The 16,426-nt window shown below is 64.3% G+C and overlaps 1 protein-coding gene and 1 non-coding gene across 5 annotated transcripts; both read left to right on the top strand.

Annotated features, from left to right (window-relative positions):
- Window positions 1-1,525: 1,525 nt before the first annotated feature.
- On the top strand, window positions 1,526-16,167 carry MLC1 (modulator of VRAC current 1). Of its 4 annotated transcripts, none has more exons than XM_045834989.1 (12): window positions 1,526-1,697; window positions 1,812-2,140; window positions 3,201-3,290; window positions 4,719-4,772; window positions 5,222-5,323; window positions 9,008-9,106; window positions 9,387-9,458; window positions 10,565-10,681; window positions 11,605-11,661; window positions 12,069-12,191; window positions 13,835-13,960; window positions 15,090-16,167. In XM_045834989.1, the coding sequence occupies exons 2-12, from the start codon at window positions 1,964-1,966 to the stop codon at window positions 15,162-15,164; spliced, it is 1,092 nt and encodes a 363-aa protein (XP_045690945.1). In that variant the 5' UTR covers window positions 1,526-1,697; window positions 1,812-1,963; the 3' UTR covers window positions 15,165-16,167. The 4 variants fall into 4 exon arrangements, with proteins under 4 accessions (XP_045690945.1, XP_045690947.1, XP_045690949.1 ...); XM_045834991.1 differs by having other exon boundaries at window positions 12,069-12,161; XM_045834990.1 differs by having other exon boundaries at window positions 1,558-1,657.
- LOC123816283 lies at window positions 5,632-5,739 on the top strand. The gene has a single exon (XR_006785249.1). It is a non-coding gene; the product is annotated as a U6 spliceosomal RNA (small nuclear RNA).
- Window positions 16,168-16,426: the final 259 nt, after the last annotated feature.

The raw sequence follows: 16,426 nt of genomic DNA on the forward strand, positions 1-16,426 counted from the left end.
GGGAAGAGCTCGGGGCAGGAGCGGGAGGTGGGCCGCTGGGGGGAGTTGGTCTGGAGATTTGAAAGAACGGGACTTGTCCCAGAAACTGGTGCTGCCAGAACCGAGGAAGCGCTTCTCAAGTGACCACGACCCTAGCTAGAGGCTTGAGGCGTCCGCGCCGTGATCCCTCATGCAAGGCGACTTGTTTGTAAAAGCTCGGAAGTGGTGAAATCTGCTGAACCTTTTCCTCCCAGCAAAGAGAAATGCAGAGACGGGTCTAGAGGGTGTGTGCTGAGCGAAATAGGTCAGAGAAGGACAAACACTGTATGATCTCACTGATACGTGGGATCTAAAGACCAAAACCCATGAGCAAACGAAGCAGAAACAGACTCACAGACACAGAGAACAGACCGATGGGCGCCGGCGGGGGGTGGTTGGAGGCTGGGGGAGACAGGGGAAGGGGCTGAGAAGCACAGATCGGTGGTTACGGAAGAGTCATGGGGACGTAAGGCCCAGCACAGGGAAAAAATATCGCCGGTAATATTGTAAAAACTCTGTGGGGCGCCAGCTGGGCACTGGAAATAGCGGGGGGTCACTCTGCAAATCACAGGACTGCACACTCACAACTCGATTAAAGGAAGAAACGCAGAAGGACTCGCCCCAGTCGGACCGATGGCTGCCAGCGCTGCTTATGGCTTTGAAGGGCAGCTGGTGAAGACGTCTGGGAGGCTTTGCAGTCCCTTCCTTCCTTCACAGGCGACCGTGTGCGAACAGTGACCCTCCTCGCTGGGCTGCAACGCTACGACTGCCCGACGTCCCACTCGTGGAAGTAGAGGGCTCTGCCCAGACCGCACGGGGGTTCGTGCTGGAGCAGCCGGTGCTCCGGACGCCCGAGCTCGGGTCGTGTGCACAAAGACTCTCGCTGCGCCTGTCGGCGAGCCGGCGTGCCTGGGTGAAGTTTGCCCCCGGCCTTTTTCTCTGCCTAGTGAGCAGAGGTGAAGGGCGCCAGGGAGCTCTGGGGCTGCCAGTGGGACCTCGGACCAGAGTCCCGGGCAGGCCTGGGGCCGCCCGGCCGGGCTGAGCGCAGACGTGCGTGTGCGGTTGTGCGGGAGGGAGCGCTCCTCCCGTGATCACGGACGACGGGAAAAGGCTGCTCGGGAGGAGGTATAATGAGGCCTTTGAATACAAAGTTATGCCTCCAGACAGCACGGCCTCCTCCTGCGGGACTGTGCGGGCGGACGGGGGGGGGGTCCCACTCAGGCACGCTTCTTCTGAGAAGCCTGTCCCCACGCCCCGCGACCTGCCTGCCTGCCCCGAGTGGGACCTCGGGACCCTGCTGTTTCCTGGTGGAGTTGAGACAGGGCCGGCGAGGCTCCGTGCCAGCGGTCACACGGTTACACAACCATCGCGAACTTTCCAGGGTCGCCGCTGCTGCCTCTCATTGACATTCAGGACGAGGTCCTCCTGCTCCTGGCTTAAGTGCAGCTTTGCTGGGCTTTTGTTCCTTGGTGAATGGTCGTTGCTGGAGGCCCCGGGCAGCCGCGAGCCCATCACCCAGAGACCGGCACCGCCCCAGGAGCAGCCAGGCAGCGAGCACCAGCGGACGGACGGACGGACGGACGGGGCCTGACGCTGGTTCTGTTACCACCTTGAGCAGCCGGAGGCCTCGGAGGAGCCGGTGCCTCCGGGGGAGCGGGGGCCGAAAGGCCTGCGGGCCGGTCAGTGGGCACCCGAGGCCCAGCACCCCACCCTGCGTGTAAACGGGCAGGTAGGTTTTGCTGAGAAAGTGGTTTTAGTCCCTTCTCAAAAGAAGTGCTTGTTTTCTTCCTCAGATTTGCAGCCCTGCGGTTTGAACAAGACTTCTCTCACTGAGAACCACTCAGTGTAGCCCAAGCGTTGTTTGGAGTGATCTGAAGCAGCAGAGTGACGCAGGGTCCCAGGCACTGCCGCCGTGGGCACCGAGCTCAGCGTCCGCCCCGGCGCCATGGCGCGGGAGGAGTCGTGCCGGGAGGAGCCCAGCTACGACCAGATGGCCACCCTGGAGCGGGGTCGGCCCGGCGTGGGGAGCTACACGGACGCCAAGCCCGGCGACCTGCAGCTGGCCTCCAGGCTGCCCCCCTGCTTCAGTCACAAGACGTGGGTCTTCTCCGTGCTGATGGGGGTGAGTAGCTGGGCCAGGGCCACGGGGTCATGGCCCCCAGGAGGTGTCCGGGTCGGTTGGTGTTGCTCCCAGGCCCTGCGGGACAGGGCAGCTCCCCCGCTCTGCTCTGCAGGGCCCCGTGGGGCTGTGCTGCACGAAGCGAATCGCTGCCCTCATTCGCCAGCAGTCGCGGCTCCAGCCCTAGGCTTCTGTCCGGGCTCGGGCTGTGCTGTGTGGGGACAGCCCAGGGCCCACCTGCCCGTCCACAGGGTCATGCATGGTGTGTGGGCGACCTCCACTGCTCTCAGCCACTGGGGGGGGGTGCTCTGGAGTCACCCTGCGCAGGCGGGGAGGAACCTTCCGCAGTGTGACAGTGGGGCGGTGTCCCCAGTTGGGGGGCCAGGCCATGGAGTCAGAGCAGGCCCAGGGACTAGGGAACAGGACCAGCAGGGAGCTGGGGTCAGGCCTTGGGGGGCCAAACACTGGAGGAGACTTGCCAGGGGTCCTGGGACAGTCACCTCCAGACGTGTTTGGATGGGCACGAGGGGACTGAAGGAGCTAGTCTGGCCTGCATGGGCACGGTCACCTGGGGACCCCAGGGCTCCCTGCCACCCTGGCTAAGAACCCAGGACCCAGGCCGGGACCTTGCTACCCACCCCAGGCTCCTGGGATCCAGCACCACCATCACAGTGGGACACGCAAGGCCCCCTGCCCAGACCCCGGGTCTGACCCCCAACCACCCCGCGACCCCGCCCTCTGCAGTGAGCTTCCATCTCCCGGCCCTGAGCCGGATGGGGCTTCGTGCCTGGACCTGGGGATGTGGATCCTAAGGCCCAGAAATCGCACATATTGGGGTGAGGGTGTTTTCTGGGGAGAGGTGCTGTTTCTTGCCTTAAATTTTTTCTTTAAATAAATGGTGAAGCCCATAGCCTGACACTGAAGGGAGGGTAGGCCACGACCGTGTTTTGTGAGGGAGTCAGGTCTGGCGGGATCCAGGCGCGATGCTGGTGCACGCAGACGACTGTGCTCCGTGGGGTTCCGATGTGCGGTGCCGTCACCTGAACTTGCCCCTGCGTTGCAGGGCTGCCTGCTCGTGACCGCGGGCTTCTCGCTGTACCTGGGGAACGTGTTCCCCTCCGAGATGGATTACCTGCGCTGCGCTGCGGGGTCGGTAAGCAGCGCCTTTGGCTCCACCCCTGGTACGAAGTTTGCGGATGTGCATCTGGGTCTGTGCTCTGGGAGTGGCGTGTTGCTGTCCCTTGCCACTCGTTCGCAGCCTCCTCTCGGGGCTGCGGCTTCCGTGGGGTCGATGACCTCTGAAACCGCCGATGAAGCAAGTCTGAGCCACTCCACGGACGCGGGGCTGGAAACGGTGCCCTGGTCTCTGCCCTCAGAGGCCTGGGCGGGCTCCAGGACACAGGGCTGCACCCCGCCCTCCCATAGCCTGTGCTCTGCCTGGGGGGCCACTGGTCGTCCCAGGCCAGGTCCCGGGTCTCATGGGGGGGCTCTCGCCTGCCTGCTCCCCAGCTCTAGCCCCATCGCCATCCCCGAATGTCTGAGAACACAGACACGAGCTCCCCTCGCACCATGCCCCCACCCCATGGTGCCAGCCTCTGCTGCCTTAGAACAAAACTCCTCGCAACAACCCATCCCGCCCTCGCCGTTGTCTCCACAGAGGTGCCCAGCTGGCAGCCCTCGGGCCGCATGCAGCCCTGGACGGCGGTGAAGGCGGCCCAACACAGGCTCGTAAATGTAGTTAACACATGAGAGATTGTTCAGTGATTATGGTTCACAGTGCGTTTAATGTGTGGCCCAAGGCAACGCTTCTCCCAGCGTGGTACAGAAACGCCAAAGGTCTGGACAGTCCTGAGGCTTCTAGGTGACCCTTGGTCCTCACCACTGGAGCAGGCCTTCTTGGGGCCACAGTGACCTGAGCTCTGACCCTGGTGGCGCCAGGGCAATGCCCACCTAGGCTGAGGGTCCCAGCAAAATTCTTGGCATTGCCCTGCACCGTCAGGCGACAGGCTGGAGAGACAGGTCCCCATGGGGACCTTGGTGGCCCTGCCCCGCCCCCAATCCGACCACTGCTGTGTGTCCCCCTCAGCTCGTGCTGCCCAAACTTTGGGGTCTGCAGGGCCTGTCACCCACAAGAGCAGCACCTGGTGTGGCCCCCCTCTGTCTACTTCCCCACCTCCCGGCACCCCTGTGTGCTTTGCTCCTGTGGGGCCGACACGGGTCCCCGACAAGAACCTGCTGCGGCCCCGGACTCCAGGCCAGTCCCGCTTCCTCCCCGAGGTGTGACCTCTCAAAGGGAGACCGAGCCCGGTCCCAAGCCGCAGGGCGCCTCCGCCTGGCTTCCGAGTGTGTGCACCTAGAACACCGCTCACTGGACAGTGTCTCCGTCGTCTCATCAGAAACGCTGAGACTTTCTCCGGAACAAATCACTCTGACAGACCTGAGGGCCTTTCAATGTCCAGCAAAGCCCGTGTCTAGCGGGCCAGCGACCCTCGTCCTGCCGGCGTCCTGGGCTGTCGGGGGACCGAGCTTCCGGGGTGTGGGGAGGCTGACCTCCGCTCACCGAGCTCCGCTCTCTTCCCAGTGCGTGCCTGCAGCCATCGTGAGCTTCGCCGTCTCCAGGCGGAACGTCAGTGTGGTGAGTCCAGCCCCCGGCCCCATCTCTGCACCCTGGGGGTGGCCGCACTGCCCATGGGCTGTGGAAGAGACCCGGGCCCTGTGGGGTTGACAGGCACACGCGTGTGCATGAGAGCACCCGTGTGCACAAACATGTGCGTGCACTCGTGCTTACACCTCTGTGTGTGCTTATGTGCGTGTGCACCTGTGTAAGTGTGCATGCACACACTTGTGCGTGGGTGGAGTGCCCCTCCACCTCCGGCAGCGCCCAGTGTCCCTCTTCTGTCAGTTTCCTGTGCCCTCCCTCCCTCTGTCCCCAGGCGCTGGCGGGGCACCCGCCCTGGCCAATGCTAACGTGTCACCATCTCCAGGACTTCTAATTAGTGACCTGCATTTAGGTCAGTGCTGCCTCCACTGCTGTAGTTGTGCAGAGGAGAGGAAAACGCCCCCCCCCCACCATCTTCTCTGCAGATCCCCAGTTTCCAGATGCTGTTTGTGTCCACATTTGCCGTCACCACCACCTGCCTGATCTGGTTCGGCTGCAAACTGGTCCTGAACCCGTCGGCCATAGACGTGAGTCCCGGGGCCGCCTGGGTCCCACGCGTGTGCCCATGTCCCCCGGGGCGTGTCTTCCCGTTGAGCGTCTGCCGCGGGGGCGTGTGGTTGGCGTCACCGAGCACCGTCTGTGGGTTGGGCACGTGTCCGTGTGCATCATGGCTCTTGAGCCTGACAAGCTGGAGAATTTTATTTATGCTCCTGAAGAACAGAATTCTCTTAACTTCTTCATTGATTCCAGCGGACGGATTTGTCGATGAAATTGTAATGCCTCTCTCGCGACAGTTGTTGAAAACTAACAGGAACAACTGTTAACAGGAACAACAGTGCTCGCTTCGGCAGCACGTACACTAAAAACTGGGATGACGCAGAGAAGGTTAGCACGGCCCTTACGCAGGGATGGCACATGAATTCGTGGAGCGTTCCGTATTAAAAAAAAAACAAAACTGACAGGAACACAGCGGCATGTCTCGTCACGTCTGCGATGCTGCAGGTGGTGAGGCGCACCTCTGAGAAAAGGGAAGAGCCAGTCTTTGTCATCCCAGAGCCGAGAGAGCCGTCAGACCAGGGAGACGGCGGGTGGCCCTGAGGGAGGCTGAGCCAGGCCAGTGAGGCACAAAAAACGGACAGGCGCTCGCGGGTCCGAGAGGGACGCCCGCGCCATTGTCCGCAGAAGAGACGGCGTGCTACTGACGTGGCCCCGTGTTTGCTGAGGGCTGGCGCCCAGGTTGCCGGGCGTGAATGCCGGGACAAAAGAGCTGTCTGTGCCAGCAACAGGAAAGTGTGAAAATGTAGTTTAAACGCAGATACATGTTAGGGAAATGACCACAGAAAGTTTCTGCGGGTAAATGTAACGCAAGTGCGCGGGACTGTCCCAGAGAAAACACCCAGGACTGCCCAGGATCCTAATGCTGCTTCATGGAGGGAATCCTTGCCATGTGGACCTGGGCCCCGAGTAAAACCATCTGCTGCCCCTGGCCGCTGGGGCCAGGGCCAGGGAGGGGGTGCCCCCTGAAGGACGGGTTGGGGCACTGGACCCTGCGGCCCGGAGCTGTCACACTGCGGTCCAATGAGACAGCGCGCACAGCAGCCCTGCCCCTGCCCTCCCTCCGCCATGAAGACCCAGCCCCAAAGCAGACCCAGCGGGCTGGGGCCCAGCCGGGAGGGGCGCAGGCGCGCCCGCCATGAGGAAGGAACCCGAATTCTCCCGGGGGGAAGGCCCGTCCCAGACCCCTGCTCAGAGCCACGAGGGAGTCAAGGGGCCAGGAGAGGGCTGCAGCCCCTCCCCGAGGAGGGCGCTGTGCCGGCATCGGAGTGATGATCGGCCTGGTGAGTTATCGGAGGAGGTGAATTCAAACCACGGGGAGAGGCCATTCCCGACAGCAGACGGGCAGAAGCCCCAGGGCGCTAACCTCCAGTCCCGCGGCTCCGAGGCCTGGAAGTGTCCGGATTCTGCAGCGCGATCTGAAGAAGCGCATGCACGGTGACACCGTGTGCACGCCCCCACGGCGCAAACCACGGAGAAGGGCTTGCACGTGTGACCAGGAAGCGTGGGTCCTCGCAGAATGTCCTTGGGGGCAAACACCGCAGACCAAGGCAGTGTCCAATGTCCAGTGTCCAGTGTCTACAGCAGCGCATCACCCCCCCACCCCCGCCCCCCGCCCGGGGTCGCAGGGCAGGTAAATAACTTGAGAGGGGCGCCTGACACCTGCTGCACAGCCTTCTAGGGTGGCCAGTGGACCGGCCACGTCGGCCTCCCCTGGAGCTCGTCCCTGTGGACGCCCCCCACCCCCTCCCGCCTCCACCAGGCCACTGTGCACGGATCCGCAGTTAACATTCCTCAGGCGCCTGCTGCCGCCTGGGAGCCTGAGCCTCGTACTGAGGACACGTGGCTGGGGACCTGGAACCACGCACATGCCAGAATCTCAGGACCACAATGGCGGAACCAGTGACTCCTTGGGCGCAGACTTCAACAAGCACCGCCTCGCGGCCATCGCTGCCCAGGATCCTCTCACCAACCTGTGCTCAGAGAGCAGCGAGGATAAAGGAGTCCGGATCCTTTCTCAACCAATAGGAATGAGGCTTCTCCCGCCCAATCAGAGCTGTTGAGCTCCAGCCAATCAGAGCATCTCTAGTCTGACCAATCAGAAATCAGGGGCGGGGACTTGTGTGTGTATATAAAGGAGCTCCAAAAGGCACTCCTTTTAGACTCTGGGGGCGCACTGTCCGCCAGAGTTCGGAGCTGCTACTGCGCTGCAACCCTGTGGAGCTGTTTGCAGCAGTGACGTTTTCACAGCCCTGCTGGTTACAATTGCACAGTTTTGCACGCCTTCACGGCACTCCAAGTTGATGAAACTTCTTACGGTTGAACTGACCCCAGTGACCGTTGGTTGAAACGTTCATTCTTGCTCACGTGTAGTCGAGGTGGCTGCACCTGCTTTTAGAAAGAGGGTCAACCCGCCAGCGCAGATGGCGCTGCTGCCGTGGGTCAGTCTGTGACCGGCTGCCCCGCTCTTGCGATGGCTTTTTAGTCCCTTTTTTGTCTCTTGGGAGAGCGCCCCGCCACTTCCCTGGTCCTCAAAGTTGTCCTCTCTTATTCCAAATTATTTTAGAGCAAGCTTATTGAATTCCTTAAAAAGTTGCAGCCAGGACTCCATTATGATCATTTTCAGTGTGCAGAATAATTTTTTGGGAATTGACATCTTTGTTTTACCATCCTGTCTGAGCACAGCGGTTGCCTCTCCACTTCCTCAGACCACCTTGGGTGTCCTTCATGAGGGTTTTAACGTTTTCTGTGCTCCTTGTTAAGTAGTCCCAGATTGCTACCATGAAGGGCGTTATTTTTTTAGTTATATTTTCAGATTGATTATTGCTGGTACAGAGAGGTGCTATCAAATGAAAAACTTTTTGCAACATTTTAAGACTCAATAGAATTTGCACAAACAGTGCAGAGCTCAAACTTACTGATGAATCCCATTTGGTTTGAAACGTGGGTTTCACTGCTGTCCAGGTGCGGTGAGGCCGCAGAGCAGGGGACACCAGCCAAGGGGGGGCACACACAGGAGGCAGGTATGGGTGAGGAGGGGGTGGGCACAGAGGCCACAGGAGCCTTCGCTGGGGCTTCCCGGGGAGGAACGGACAGGGCAGCAGGCTGAGTCGGGGCTCGGGCACAGGGGCTGCCCCCCTGGTGGCTGGGTCCCTGGCCTGGGTGCTGAGGGCAGGTGCAGGGAGGCCCCCAGGAGGAACCCCACAGAGAAAGGGTGTAGGGCCGGCTCTGGACTGGCCAGTGTGTACACAGCGAAACACACATTTGTTAGTATGTAACTCTATGAATAGCAGTTGATGTTAAATCGACATCTTTAGTGCATTACTTGTGAATGGTCACACAGACGTAGATTCATGTGACTGCCAACAGGGTCAGGATAGGCAGTGGTGCCCCCACAGCCCCGGGGTCCTCGGCCTTGGGCGCCAGGGCCACAGTCAATGTGCACAGGTTTGGGGGTGAGCGTGGGTTTTCTTCCCTTCAGGGGGCCAAGCGCAGCCCTCTGGCTAGGAGTGGTGAAAAAACAGGCATGTGGGGGCACCTTGCGCAGGACCCCAAGTGGTGCCCCAGCGAGCGGGGGCCGAGGCCCGGCCGTGGGACCACCCGCAGTGACAGAGCGGGGAAAGCAGCTCCCACAGAGCCGTGCTGTCCTTCGGCAGATAAACTTCAACCTGATCCTGCTGCTGCTGCTGGAGCTGCTCATGGCGGCCACGGTGATCGTCTCCGCGAGGTCCGGCGAGGCGCCAGGCAGGCCCAAGGTAGGGCTGTCGGCTGAGGGCGGCGCCCGGGCTGCGGGGCCAGGCTCCCTCTGTGCAGGGCAGCCCCCCGGAAGGCTCACCGCCTGCGGGGGGCTGGGTTCCACCACTCCCAGCAGTGCCGCACGGAGAGACCCACCAGTCTGCGGGAGGGAGGGCGCGTGTTTGAGCTTCCGCACTGGAGCCTGGCAGCCACCCGCGACCTCTGGCTGCCCGTGTTCGGGGACGTCGCCGGGTGGAGGCCCCGCCCAGCCCGGGAGGTCACCGTGTCGCGTCCTTCCAGGGTTCCGTCTCTGACAGCAGCAACACGCTGTACGAAGTCGCCTTTCCTGTGCGGGTCCTGAAATCCTACTCAGTAAGGAAACCCCCCTTTCTTTCCCCTGGTTATTTTATTCCGCTCGGGGCCGGGACGGCCCCGGCCGGACTCAACCACCCGCTCGTTTTTGGAGACGGCTGGGCTGTGGCTGCCTGGACGGGGCATGTGCTTCTGTCTGTGAGGGACGCGGCCCCTGTCACGTTGCTGGGACGAGACCCCTCGTCCCAGGGGCTGCCGGCAGCCTTGTAGGGCAGCGTGTTCCCCAGGCAGAGACGGGTGCCGACCGGGACGCCGGCTGGGCGCAGGGGCGGGTCTGACTGAGGCTGCGCGGCCGGTCCCGGTGGACGCCCGCTGTCCCCGAGGGGCCCTGAAGCAGCATGTCTCCGTCCCGCTCAGAAGTGCCCTGGTGTCAGGGGTGAGCTACCTGGCCACCCTCTCGTTTTACTTTGTCCTTTTCTGTTTTAAGTCCGCCGGTCCTGGGACTGAAAGCGACTCGCCCCCCATCCCGAGCTGGCGGCACCGGTTTCCCCTCGTAGGTCTGCAGGTTCTCGCTGAGGGGTGGTGTTTCCATTTACACACACACCCGTGCAGTGCTGCGTCCCGGGGAATCCCTCTCTCTCTCTCTCTCTCTCTCTCTCTCTCTCGCAACATCACACAGCGGCTCTGTCGTTAGAAGGGCGTTGGCACGGAGCCTGTCCTGGCTGCCCTGAAGCACGGAGGTTGTGTCTCTGGTCACTGCCGGCCCGTGCGCCTCTCTGCCGCTCACTCTGCGCGGCGTTGCCCCTACGGACAGCGGCCGATGTCCTTCCCTCTCGTGTCCTCGGCTGTCCTCTCGGTGGCCTTCGAGCCCGTCCCCGCCGGGCTGGGGAACTGTTTGAGCCACCGGCGTGCGTTCACCGCCGCTGTCTGTCAGGGCCGCTTCCCGTTTGCCTTGAACTGGTGGGAGCGCCTCCTCTTCCCGCTGATTCCGGGCTGGAAGGGACGCGTCCTCGGGGCTTCTGGAGGTCATCCTCCAGCTTTCCACGCGGCGTGCTGACCCCCGGCCCGAGCTCTTCGCGCTGCCCCACCCTGCCTGCCGGTCAGCGACCCTCCAGCAGCTGGTCCCCTGTCCCCCGGTGACGCCGCCTCCACGCTCTGACCCACAGGTCATCGAGGTGATTGCCGGCGTCTCTGCAGTCCTGGGTGGGGTCATCGCCCTGAATGTGGACGACGCCGTCTCCAGCCCGCACCTCTCGGTGACATTCTTTTGGATCTTAGTGGCCGTGAGTATGGCCAGCAGGGCCCTCATCCGTCTGCGGGGTGGACGGCCGCGCTCACCTGGGCTGGCCTGGCTGGGTGCTGGGCTCCGCTGGGTGGTGCCGGCAGGAAGGCCATGGGGGCCCTGGCCCCCGTCGGAGGCACCGGGGCATCCACAGCCCCCAGGGTCAGCGTGGCAGCTGCTCTTTAGTGTAACAGCTTTTGTTATCTTAGTTTTTGTGTTATTTTTGCCTAAAAATACTCATTATTTTATGTAATTTCATAGTCTCTCACACAGTTTCATAGCCTGATACATATTTCAGCAAATACATTTACCACACGCCATTGTTTTCCGTTAACTACCACCCCAGTACATGCTCCGCGCAGCAGCCGGCACCCAGTGAGAGCTCAGCACGTGGCCAGCGTGGTCAGGCCGCTGGGCCACTGGGGCACGGTGCCTCCTGGGCTCCTGGGCCTGGCCACCGAGGAGCCGAGGCCGCACTCAGGTGGCGCGCGCCCAGTGACATTTGTCCAGGGCGGAGAGCGAGGCCGAGGTCTCCCCACAGAGCTGACCGAGCGCGGCCGCTGCCCGGATCCCGAACCTGGAGCCACGTGGCTGGGACCCGTCAGGGTGGCTGGAGGCCGAGCGCCGCCCGTGCGTGTCCTGGGACCCCCGCGGACCCTGCTGACCTCCGTGCGGCCTGCGCCGGCCGGTTCCGCAGACCCGCACCGCCCGCCATGCCTCCCGCCTGGGACCATGTCCCCACCGAGAGCGGATGCGGGAGCTGCCGGCAGTGGGGCGTGCCAGGAGGTTCACCCGGAAGTGGGGCTCAGTTGTCCCCCCGCCACCCCGGGCCACGGGGCAGCGCCTGTCACTCCACAGGGTGCCCCCGGGAGTCTGACTTCCCGGCCTGCCCCCTCTGAAGTCTTCTTTTGTCTTTCCTCCCAGTGCTTCCCCAGCGCCATTGCCAGTCACGTGACAGCAGAGTGTCCCAGCAGGTGTCTGGTAGGTGCCGCCCTAGCCGCAGGGTCCCGGGGCCTGCTGCCTGGTGTCTGCCCCGTGGGAGCCAGGTTGCCGGGCTGCGGGGTGCCTGCCCGAGGGCTGGGCTGTCAGGGCCAGTCGTGGGATGGGACCGCCACCCACTCCAGCCCGAGTGCCTGGTGCCGGTGTGGGACGCGGCCCCGACGCCTGGACACATGTGGTCTCTCTGTGCGCCGTGGGGACAGGGTGCCAGGCAGGCCGCGGGCGGTGGTTTCCCGGCACCACAGACCGTTGTGCTGATGTGGAGGGAACTTGGGGTTCCCAGTGCACGGGGGCCAGTGGGCCGACTGGGGCGGCCCCTGAGCAGCAGGCGGGCAGGGGCGCGGCAGGCTCAGGCGGGGACCGGGACACTGCAGCCCTCCGCTCCGCAGGTGGAGGTGCTGATGGCCATCTGCAGCCTCTCGGCGCCGCTGCTGTTCACGGCCGCCGGGTACCTGACCTTCAGCGCGAGGAGGGTCATGGAGGTGTTTGAAGATCACCCGCCCGCCCTCAAGGTGTGCGTCCGTCACCCAAAGCCGCCGACACCCGTGCCGCGTGCCTGGGGACTGTCTCCCCACCGTCTGACTGTGCAGGGCCTGGGCTGGCTCCGGCTGGCTCCCCGTGGGGGCTCACTGTGCCCCTCAGACCTGGGGCGGGGCAGCTCCGCCCAGGCCCCGCCCCCATGGCCGGTGGTCACACTGAGGTGCCCCAGCTGTCCCGTGGCCCCCTGCTGCCCAGTTCCCTCACTTCCCGAGAACCGTCCCAAGAACGCGCCTTGGGGCTGAGCCCTGCCCCGGGCGGAGTGTGCGTCTGGCTGTAGGTCACCCCACAGTCCCCCCGCCCTCCCCGCCGTGCACTGATGCTTTAGAGGCTGGGTCGGGTGTCTGGGAGACGGCCCCACCCGTGAATCTGTTTCCTGTGGAGTCAGCGGGGGCGGCTGTCCCGCACTGACTCCGGGGAGGCACGGTCCCCTGGTCCCCTCTCTCAGGAGGATCCCTCGCAGGAAGGGGGTGATGGGACGTCCTCTGGGCACCACAGGGACGCCGGTCTAGCACCTTTGCCTGCGGGCTGGCGCCGATGGCGCACCCTGGCCCGGGTCGTTCGCACACTGGGAGGGAAGCAGGTGGGGCACCCCCTGCACCCCAGCTCCCGTGTGAGCGGCAGCGGGTGAGGAGGTGTCCACTTGGCTGCGGTGTTGCAGCCGCCATCCTGATGCCGGGGCCCTGCCGGGGGCGGGAGCAGCCCCGCCAGCCTCTCCTTGTAGCCCAGGCTCCCCAGCCCTGCCCTGCGGGGGGTACTGTGCAGAGAGGCTGGGATCTGGGGGCTGGCGGGCTCCTTCCTCCTAGAGCAGCACAGGGTGGGGCAAGAGGGGCATCCAGCTGTGAGTACGCAGAGCATGAAGTAGTTCATCCCTGCATTACTATTGTTTTTTACAGATTTTATTTATTTACTTCCAGAGAGAGTGGAAGGGAGGGAGAAAGAGAGGGAGAGAGACATCCATGTGTGGTTGCTTCTCATGCGCCCCCTACTGGGGACCTGGCCCACAACCCAGGCATGTGCCCTGACTGGGAATCGAACCGGTGACCCTTTGGTTTGCTGGCTGGCACTCAATCCACCGAGCCACACCCATTGGGGCTTTTGTTACTGTTTATTAATTATCGCATTATTTTCCGTGCACACAACAGTCCATGTGACCCAGGTCACCAGCCAGTCCCCAGTGAGTGGACAGGCCATCCAGGCCGTGACGCCGTGCACACCCCTCTACAGGGTGCCCCGGGTGGCCACGGCGGCGTTCTTGGCTCCCCACTGACCCGTGTGGTTGCTGGGGGCACGGGAGCCTCGGATGTGAGCAGCCCATACCGTCCACAGGGCCGGCCGTCCTCGGGCCATTGGGATGGGGTGGGGGCCTGTCACACCCAGACGGCAGAGCTCAGGGCAGAACCGACTCTCTCGACGGCACTCGGGCAGAAGGGCCCCCTCGGGCTGCTGAGGTCACAAGGCAGGGGTCTGTCGCCTGAGTGTCCGGGCCTGGCGCTGCTCCCTGCAAACCTGCCGGCCGCTGGGTCACCGGGTGGGGGTCACGCACGGGGTGCGGGGGCCCGAGAGGCAGCCCCCGGCAGCCCGGCCGCTCACGGCCCGTCCCCCCCGCGCCCGGCAGTCCCACGACGTGCTGCTGCTGCTGCTGATGCTGGAGCTGCTGCTGCAGGCGGGCCTGCACACGGGCACCGTCATCCAGTGCGCCAGCTTCAAGGTGGCCGGCCCCCGGGAGCGCCCCGCCGCCCAGGTGAGTGGCCTCGGAGCCGGTGGCCTCCCTGTCCTCATGGGGGGGGCCCTCCCGGGGCCTGGGCCAGGCGACACCCTCCCCCGCTGAGCTCTTTCAAGATCCCCGGACACATCTTGGAGAAGTGAACTACCGAATTTTTTTAATACCAGCCAGGCAAACGCAAATCATCCTGAAAAAGTATCCAGGGCCGAACGCTTTCAGTTTTGCTCCTGCCCACGTGCCTGGGTTCTGGCGGCCGGAGAAGCCCCTCCCGGGCCTGTGCACCACACCACTCCTGGCAGGGGTGCTGCACGGGCTCTGGGAGGCCACGGCCACCCCTCCGCCAGGCTCAGGCTGCCCGGACCCCTGCCCAGGTCCCACCTCTCGCCCGCACACCACACCTGAGAGGCCGGGGGTTCGCCCTCGGGTGCACGATGCCCCAGGCGAGGTCCCGCAGGGCTGCCTGGGTGCGCCGGACACTCCCCCTGCCTGGCCGCCCTCGGGCCCTCATGGTCTCCCATCCCGCGCTCTGCACACCCCGGTGCTGTGTCCCCCCCAGCTGCTCCTGGTCCTCCCAGGGGCCCCGTCCTCAGTGGCCCTGACCTCCTCCACCAGTCCTGGCACTGTCCCCTCCACAGTCCTCATGCCCACCGTCTCCTTGTGGTTACTTGGCTGGGGTCAGGCTCCTGTGGGGACAGCTCTGTCCCCAACCCCCACTGGGCTGTCCGTGAGACGAACTGGGCTCTGGTCCAGACCGAGGGGAGGACTTGGGAGCTGGGCCTGGGAACTGCCCCCAGGAAGGGGCTGGGGGTGCCTGCACTGTGGTGTGTCACTACCCTGTCAGGGAGTATTTATCCAGCACCTACTGTATACAGATGCTGGCTCTGCCGGGTGCCAGCCTCTCGGAGAACCGGCTCAGCAGCAAGTGTGAGTCCTCCGGAGCCCCGGCTGCCGCGGCCACCAGGCCAGTGCCGGCCCCCACCCAGAGCTGGTGCGCAGCCCCACAGAGAGCTCCCCCAGCCCGGGCTCCGTTCCTGCAGGCCCTGGGGTCTCCTTCCGGCCCCCCCAGGCTGGGGGGCTGCCCCGCCAGCGCAGCCGCCTGTGCGCACTTGGTGGGCCGGCGGGACAGCCTCTGCCTGTCTTGGTCCAGGTGGCCCGGAGCCCCCTGAAGGAGTTCGACAAGGAGAAAGCCTGGAGAGCCGTGGTGGTGCAGATGGCCCAGTGACGGCGTGGCCCCGCACACGGCCGCGCCCAGATGCTAGTCCCCCCGAGCTGCTACCTTCTAACCCCTTCCTGCGGTGAGGCCGCTGGCTGCCAGGTGGACTTTCATTTCTAAACAGGCAAATGCTGACCGTGCTGTGCTTGCGGGTCGGTCAGCTCGGTGCCGGGTGAGGAGGGGCCCGAGCTGGGGCTGGACTCTCCGCGCCGGCCGCGGCAGCTTTCCTGTCCACTGTGGCCTGCCGCCGCTGTCTGCCCCACCTGCCCCTCACCCAGTGCCCGCCCGGGTTGCGTTGAGCACCTGCTGTGCGCAGACGGCTGCACGCCGGCCCAGCCCATTCGGCGTTTCCGCTCTGAGTTCCCTGACCGAGGCCCCGCCCAGCACCGTCTTCCGGACGAGGGCAGACCTGCGTGCTCTGTCCTGTGTCCAGGCCCCGAGACACTGCTGCTCCCCGGGGTGTGGACGCAGGACAGCCGCACCTACGCCCCTTCCCCACCACGACCCCCTGCCGCACTGCTGCCCTCTCTCTGCCGACCCAGTCATTGCGGACGCGGCCCCCCCGATCCGGGGTGCCGCTCCACGCACGGGCAGCTGGTCTGCACTTGTCACCAGCCAGTCGCAGCCCCTGAGCCCTTGGTCAGCAACCACACGGAGCTCAGCCATCCACTGCGCCAGCTCAGTGACCTCTGGAGCGGGGCCGCATCAACCGCTTTGAAAACTGCCCGGGTCGCATCTCTGTGTCTCGATGGCCGCAGTGACCCGGGCCAGGCGGAGCCCCTCCCCCTCCCTCCTGCCCCGTCGCCTCTGCTCCCCTGGCCAGACCACGGCCGCCACCTGCCAGACGCTGCGCCCCGGAGTCCTCACCACCTGCTAACCAGTAGTCCGTCTCGATCCTCACTCACCTGGGGGCTGGGCCGGGCTGGGGGTCTCCTCCATCCGCCCCCACCCGCCTGCCAGACTTCAGGACAGTGTGGGTGTGAGAATAACACTTGCTCTGATTAAACGTGTGACCGAGTCGTGGTTTGCGGGCCCTCTGTCCTCTGTGCGAGCACTCCCAGAGCCATCGCCGGAACCGTCAGCTTCTCCCAGTTGACACGGGGCACCGAGACAGCCCCCGGGCTGGGAGCCTGTCGCTGCTGGTTTGAGGAGGTGACTTCCGCCGGGCACCTGCCCCCCTAGGCCGCACGTCTGCGTGGCCTCGCTCCTCAGCACAGGGCGAGGCTGGGGGACCCGCTCTCTTAGTTCAGGGGCATTCCCTGGGTCCCGTG

The sequence above is a fragment of the Phyllostomus hastatus genome, unplaced genomic scaffold (assembly GCF_019186645.2).
Source record: "Phyllostomus hastatus isolate PE091 unplaced genomic scaffold, TTU_PhHast_1.1 phas_contig_198, whole genome shotgun sequence".
NCBI classification, from domain to species: domain Eukaryota; kingdom Metazoa; phylum Chordata; class Mammalia; order Chiroptera; family Phyllostomidae; genus Phyllostomus; species Phyllostomus hastatus.